Genomic DNA, 7,100 nt, shown 5'->3' on the forward strand with positions numbered 1-7,100 from the left:
ATACACTAACTTTAGTATAATAAGATAGTATTACGAGTTAATGAGGTAACAATTTAATTAAAAAATTATAAATATGTCATTCTATAATTAAAATAAATTAAATTATTGGAGGAATTTTATTTTTATTAAAAAATACAGGTAAGGGATTTAAGCCCTTATTATTCAAATTAATAAAATATTAATTTTATCAATAAATCAATATAGTATTTACGTTTACATTTTATTATTAATTTGTATATCATTATTTATTGTTTTTCTAGTATATAATTAAATAGTAAACATGAAACATTTTTAAAAATTAATTGGCACTAGTGCTATAAGAACAACTTAAAATTGGTGAATTTAAGCCTCCAATATCCTTCAATTAGGGGTTTATGAGGAATTTAAAATGCATTTAGAAGGAAGTGTTACTAATTATACGAATCACTTGCCCTCTCAATACAACACATTTCCCCTGGCATATATTTTACTTTGAAGCGGGATGTAAATTAAACAAGGGAAATGAGCAAAGCAGGATTGAAAGTGGTAAGAAAGAAGCAGTCTACTACGGTCTACCTGTTGTGGAAAGGAAAGGAGTAATCTTGATGACAAGGCCAGGGAAAACATCATCCGGGTCATGTATGTGAGGATTGTGTTCAACAATGAAAGGATCCCCACATTTTTCACTGATGGTGTGCAAAGTCTCCCCCTCCCGAACCACGTATATTTCATCGCATGGCTTCTTGGACTGGTGCACCACCCGCATCATTCCCTCCTCATCCCTTTCATTCGGTTCTTGGCAGCAGCTCATCACCAGCATCACTGCCATGAGCAATGCGCAGTACCAAGAAACCTTCTCTGCCATTGCACTGCTTGTTGAACCCATTTCTTTCAGTTACAGTCTTGTTGGGGGGGGGGGGGTTTCTAAATAAGGTTTGAGGAAATGGGGTTGGTTTTCTAAAGGTGGTTGGAGTGGGTGCAGTGTCTAGCGGGAGTTGAGACGCTTCTCTCATTGTGGTAGTTGACTGCGTTGCTTTTCTTAAGGGATTAAGTTTTATGATAAAAAGAAGCTTCCCCTAACTGAGTTGGTTTAACTGCTTTTCTCAATTCGCCTTTTTCAACTTGTTGAGTTGAGTGGTTCTGATGGACATAATTATAATCTCAAACATGAATGCAAAGGTTGACCCTTGGCCGAAAAGCTAGATGCATCAAGTGGTCGGTTTCGTACAGTTGAACAATCCCTGCTACAATTAAAGATTGACGCTGTTTCAACTTCCAAATTCACAACAATCTCATAACTCACTCAAATGAGTTAACGTGGGTAAGAAAACAGCGACACAATTTTAACATCCTTCAAACTTTTCTTCCTCTTTACAAATCCAACTCATTGCTCAATGTAACCAAATCTAAAAAAAATGGAAATTATTTTTTAAAGTGGGTAACCAAGGACAACTCCGTTGATGTCTTCTTTTAATTCTACATTAGTATAATAATAAATTTACCCCTCAATGTTTTTGTCAATTTGGTCTTAATCTAAAACAATCAACAAATTTAGCCTCAATATTTACACATTTACACAAATGTTGCAGACTGAATTTGTTAAATTAGGACAAAATTGTTAGAATGCATAAACTGAGTGCTAAATTTTTTATCATACCAATTAAAATTATGTACAATTGACAAAAAATATTAATCTCATAATTATTTGTCCTTAATTACTCACTTTCAAAATTGACAAGAATTATATTGCTCTTATCTTTTTAGAGACTAATTTGCTTAATATCAAAATTGAGAGGGACCAGAGATGTTTTTTATTATTTATTACCAAAATGGAACGAAAGCATTTAAAACTTAGCCAATGAGGTAAAGGCCGACGCTTTGGACTTTGAAGGCCTGAATTTGAGTCTAATCATTTGCATTTGCGATGTGCAGATCTTTCTCTCACAATGTGCATATACTTTGAATAGATTTTACGTAGTTTCTCTTTAGATTTTATGCCTTTGTCTAGTTCTTCATCCACTCTGCTTTACATTGGTTGATTCTACATACAGTTGTAGTTGTAGTTGGTCCGGCTCGTAATTGTACGATGGTGAATTTGTACAACTTCAAGAAAAAATTTAAACCACGGCTATAAGATGACATGTTTTTACAGGCATGGTCTCCTAATTTTACAGTGGATTCGATCCCAATGGTCCAAGCAAGGATCACAGATATTTGCATGGAACAAGGACGTAATAGAAATTTGAAGCTATCGTGTTGCAATGCATCAAGAATTGGAGTAAAGATCCCGACCTTAACATTGAATATCTATAATGAAGCTTATCAGTTACAGTGTTTCTGATTGGTTGAGGATCGAACCGAATGTTCCCTTTTTATGTTTCCATTAAAGAACAGATACGAGAACAATTATTAGCTTTTTAACCCCAGAAATGGGTAAAGCACGAAGGGAATAAACTACAAAGGGACCTTTAAGCAGAAATCAATTTCAAAGGTGATCTAATCTTGAGGACATCTTTTTAATTGTCAAGTGAGTATTTCCAGCTTTTTGTTTCATGGTTTCATCAACTGTTGTTTAATATAATTAAGGACTTCATCCACATTGACTGCCCCTGCAACGGATACTGGGGAATAGCCTGTCCATGGATTGCTTCCATTCCATCTGCACCAAATCATATCACCAACATGAGTAACCACACTAGCAAATCTAATTGCATTTTATGATAATACTAATTGGCAAATACTTGTCGTGGAATACCTTTTTAATCCTTGGTCCAACAAGGTATGCCCCTTGTATATGCCCTGCGTTTCGACCCTCACCACTCCCTTCTTGTATGTGAAGAGATCGGGCCGAGCTAGAGCCATGAAACTAACAGGATCATGGAGGAATATCCCTGGTACGAAAATTTTTCATTGTTACTCCCTTAAAATGAATAAAATTCAGAAGGTGAGGAGGAAACACAAGAAAATCAGTTGGTGATTTCAAAATATTACCATGTATACCGTCGGACTTCACATGCCAATCTCTGTAGAATTTGCACATGTCACATAGAACCTGAGCATATTTCCCCTCTGATTGCTTCAATTCGAGGAGGTCAACGTCTATCGGATAAAAAGATGATGTTTCATTGTCAAGATGACTACCTCAAATATAAAAGCAAATGAAACTTGTTTACTAAGAAGAATGACAGCTAAGTTCTCACCTGTCATTAGGACTTGGGTAGTAATGTTTAGTCCAACTATAACGATATTTGCTCCCGACGTAAACACAACATCAGCTGCTTCAGGGTCCCCATATATCTGTAGTCAGACAAATAAATTCAGAAGAGTTGCTTAATGGAGGGTTGCTCAAGTGAAACTAATGTCGTTTGCTAACTAGCCGGTTGCAACTCAATCTTGTAAAGCTTAAGGCGAGACCATGATAACGATGAGATCGAGGGATTGACTAATAAGCCGAGCAAAAGAAATTAAACAAGTTTTCAACTGAAAAGGAAGTTTCCCCTCCAAAATGAATTAAACGCTCAAGCCAGCTTCCCTAGTACTAATAAAGTGATGACCGATCATGAAAGACCTTCGATTAGTAATACTTTCAAAGAAACACAAGGTCAACTTCGAAAGATTGTAGCTTGTCCTTGGAAACTAAACTTTTTCAAAAGGAAGAATGATAATATGGAGCTTGTAGTAAGAAACAAATTTAGGATCCTTTTGTGCTTACATTTGCTTCAGCAGCAGGATTTACATTTCCTAATGCAAAGAATGAGCCACCAAGTACAACTATATTCTTCACCTTGCTGGCAAAGGAAGAGTCCCTTTTGATTGCCTGGATTTAAAAAAAAGAGAACTGTGTTTAAGCACTTACCTGCGAAGCCTATAACCAAAATGGAGGAAATTGATAAGAGAGTAGCAAGGTCTTACCAGTGCCAAGTTTGTGAGTGGTCCAAGTGCTAGTATAGATACTTCACCAGGATATTCAGAAACCTTCTCAACTAAAAATTCAGAGGCAGCCTTATCAGATTTGCTAGTTTTTGGAGGAGATAGGAGTATATTCCCCAGTCCATCAGAGCCATGAACAAAGTCGGCAACAATCGGCCTCCCACCCTTTTCCATACAAATCAACCACAATTAGGCTATGGTAAATAAAAGATATAGTAATCCCCCCCCACCCCCAAAAAAAAAAAAAAAGAAGAATATCAAGGCACAATAAAGCAAGTTAACAACTGCAGCGAGGTCCATTAGTATTCCCATGGAATTACATTGTAATTTAAGAAAGGGAAAACTGAAGCATTTACCGTAAGCGGCTCGGGGCTGCCTTGTGCTACAGGAACATCAGGACGCCCTGCGATTTCACACTATCCTTTTGCACCTCGAAAAGAGGATAAAATCATGAACGTATTCCAAAATCATATGAAAACCAGAAATGAGAAGCACGTACCAGAAGTAAGGCATTACGAGTGGCATCTTCGGTTTGGACATTGCCAAATATGGTGGTCAAACCTAAGATCTCATATTCTGGATTTTGAAATGCCATAAAGATCGCCATGCTATCATCTGTTAATCAAATGACAAACGCATTCATACATTGCTCAGGGTCAAACTCAAACAAAATCTCTAGATATCTAATCCTGCCAATCAATCAATCCACTCCATATTGTTTTCACTTCCTTGTATAATTTAATAAAAATTTTCCGGTTTCATTATATACATGTCAAAACCCGAAACTTTCCTATATAGATCTCATCACACGCCCCTCGAATAAAACATTTCTATATAGACAGAGAGAGTCAACGTAGCTTTTTAAATCAAACTTTATGGCTTATCCCAAAATAAAACTCCCAGGACAAATATAAATTGAAAAAGTAAAATTGTTTCCTATTTCATTATAATTCTAGTTTATGCAACTAAATTGGTAGCCAACCAGAGAAAAAGTAAATAAATAAAAAAAAAGGAGCGAAACTGACCAATCCCGGGATCGGTATCGATAATGAGCTTGTTGCTGTTGGCATGTGAGAGTAAAAGGCCATCGCTTCCGCCATTAACGACAATTCCATCGTGACAATCTTTCTTTAATTCACAATCCATATTCAACGCAATTAGAAAAACACAAAGTGGTAATAATCTAATCGAAGATTTTAATGAATATGGATGTGAAGAAAAAAAATTGAGAGGTTTGAATTTCTTGTTTAAATTGTCGTAGAGGAGGAGGAGGAGGAAGAGGTAGGCCGCTCTGCGATGCCAACAGAGAGTCCCCCCCGAAGAGAACACCAAACAAAGATGCGTTTTATTTTGGGTGATGTTACTTCCTCCTTTAATACTAGTTTAAAGCGCCTTAAGGTGGGTGGCATGCTGACGTCAGCATAATTGATTTGAAACAGCGAATGGGAAATGGGAACGCGGGTTAATGTGAGTGGTCCTAATCTTGGACTCTTGCTCCCGTATCGTATGGGATCAGAGCGGAAAAAATAATTATTCAGAGAAAGGGGGGCAACCTGTTTTTTAATTTTAAAAAAGAAGTCACTGGTTGGGTGAAGGTCCAATTTCATAGACGATGCTGATGATGATGCATCTATTTAAATTGGAAATGAGATCAATTATAGTTTTTTTTTTTTTTTTCAATCAGTATTTAATTCTCCAACAATTTTAATACAACAAGTTTTCTACAGAAGTGCTAGGTTGAGAATTACTTACGAGATATACTGAAATTCCAAAACAACTGAATGCTTCAATTTCACAACATTGGCGGCCAAGAAAATTCAGTATAAAAGACTTTGGGCACCAATTTGTAGACTATGATTGGTAACTTTTTGCATCATATTTACACAATATAAATTTGTTTTATATAAACTAAAAACTGTATCCATATATTTTGTTTTAACATAATTAATATTATTATATGATACGTATAGTGATATTTCTCTTTGTTTATTTCTACGTAATATTTATGGTTATATAATATGCATATAAATTTTATTTATCTGAACTGGAAAAAATTAAATTGATTTTTGAATAATTTTATTTTATTATTAAATTTTGAATATTAAAAATATTTATTAAAAAATCATTAGTATTTAAAAAATCTTTAAGAATGCAATCAATTTAGCTCTCAATTACCAAAATAAAATTAATTAGGACCTTTCGATAATAAAACCGTCATTAATCAATTTAATTATTAATAGACGCTTAATAAAATTTACAATAACACATGAAGTACGACACGGACAAGAATCTTGATGTGACATTCCATGTACCATATACTAAAAACTAAAATCCCAAAATTTATATATAAAAAAGTATTAAAATGCACGTTTAGAATGAACCTAGGCAAATGAAGGTTCGAGTTTATTTGAATCTAGTCTAGTTCTTTCTAGATGTAGTTCGAATATTATAAAAAATTAAGATTTATAATGTAAATAAAATATTATAAAATGATAAAATGATAACAATTATCGATAATTAATAAAAATTGTAACAACTACAAAATAATAAAATGTTATAATGTAAATAAAATATTATAAAATATAAAAAAAGAATTATCCAAAGATTGTCCATGTTATTTGATGGGTTTCATAATTGAAGCTAGTATTCATCCAAATTAACAATTTAAGAGGTTTTCGTATTATGGGGACAATGAATACATACAAATATGATTTTTCATTACAAAAATTTAACAAATTTGATAGATGAATTCTTTAGACTTAATCTGATTTTCATATCATTAAATTAATATATTTTATATTATCATTAAATTTAAATTTTGTAAATTTGAATAATTACTAACTTTGAATCTTTATTATACATGTATAATGATTGCTTTAAAATGATTTTATATTCATAAATAATGTTTTTATAATTTAACATAAAAATGTATTGTTATTTAATTTTAATATAATTATATAATATTTAAAATATATTTTTATAATTCAGACTTTTTTTAGGTTTTAGACTGGAGCTTGAGCTCGGATAGATGTGGGGCTTGAGCTTGGTTTGGTCTCAAGCTTAGATAATTTAGGCCTCGAGCTTTCTTAGACCATCATATTAATAGTGAAAATGCTTTAAAAGATATATAAATTAAAAGGAAAGAACCTTAACAAAAATGATAATAAAAAAAGAAAACTATCATTATAAAA

General features: G+C 33.3%; 2 protein-coding genes across 2 annotated transcripts; both read right to left on the minus strand.

Moving 5' to 3' along the window:
• Positions 1-333: 333 nt before the first annotated feature.
• On the minus strand, positions 334-896 carry LOC105766694 (uncharacterized). The gene has a single exon (XM_012586260.2). The coding sequence runs from the start codon at positions 863-865 to the stop codon at positions 545-547; it is 321 nt and encodes a 106-aa protein (XP_012441714.1). The 5' UTR covers positions 866-896; the 3' UTR covers positions 334-544.
• Positions 897-2,252: 1,356 nt separating this feature from the next.
• LOC105766693 (uridine nucleosidase 1) lies at positions 2,253-5,261 on the minus strand. Its single transcript, XM_012586258.2, has 9 exons — positions 4,935-5,261; positions 4,409-4,524; positions 4,266-4,325; positions 3,892-4,074; positions 3,692-3,796; positions 3,180-3,276; positions 2,971-3,078; positions 2,735-2,870; positions 2,253-2,638 (listed from the first exon to the last, which is right to left on the minus strand). The coding sequence occupies exons 1-9, from the start codon at positions 5,053-5,055 to the stop codon at positions 2,530-2,532; spliced, it is 1,035 nt and encodes a 344-aa protein (XP_012441712.1). The 5' UTR covers positions 5,056-5,261; the 3' UTR covers positions 2,253-2,529.
• Positions 5,262-7,100: the final 1,839 nt, after the last annotated feature.

The sequence above is a fragment of the Gossypium raimondii genome, chromosome 4 (genome assembly GCF_025698545.1).
Source record: "Gossypium raimondii isolate GPD5lz chromosome 4, ASM2569854v1, whole genome shotgun sequence".
Lineage (NCBI taxonomy): Eukaryota > Viridiplantae > Streptophyta > Magnoliopsida > Malvales > Malvaceae > Gossypium > Gossypium raimondii.

Coding starts and splice junctions, on each gene's coding strand:
- LOC105766694 (XM_012586260.2), bottom strand. CDS start 865: ATGGGTTCAACAAGCAGTGCAATGGCAGAGAAGGTTTCTTGGTACTGC.
- LOC105766693 (XM_012586258.2), bottom strand. CDS start 5,055: ATGGATTGTGAATTAAAGAAAGATTGTCACGATGGAATTGTCGTTAAT. Junction 4,075..4,265: donor GCAGCCCCGAGCCGCTTACG/GTAAATGCTTCA, acceptor TGTATGGAAAAG/GGTGGGAGGCCGATTGTTGC. Junction 2,639..2,734: donor TTGGACCAAGGATTAAAAAG/GTATTCCACGAC, acceptor GATTTGGTGCAG/ATGGAATGGAAGCAATCCAT.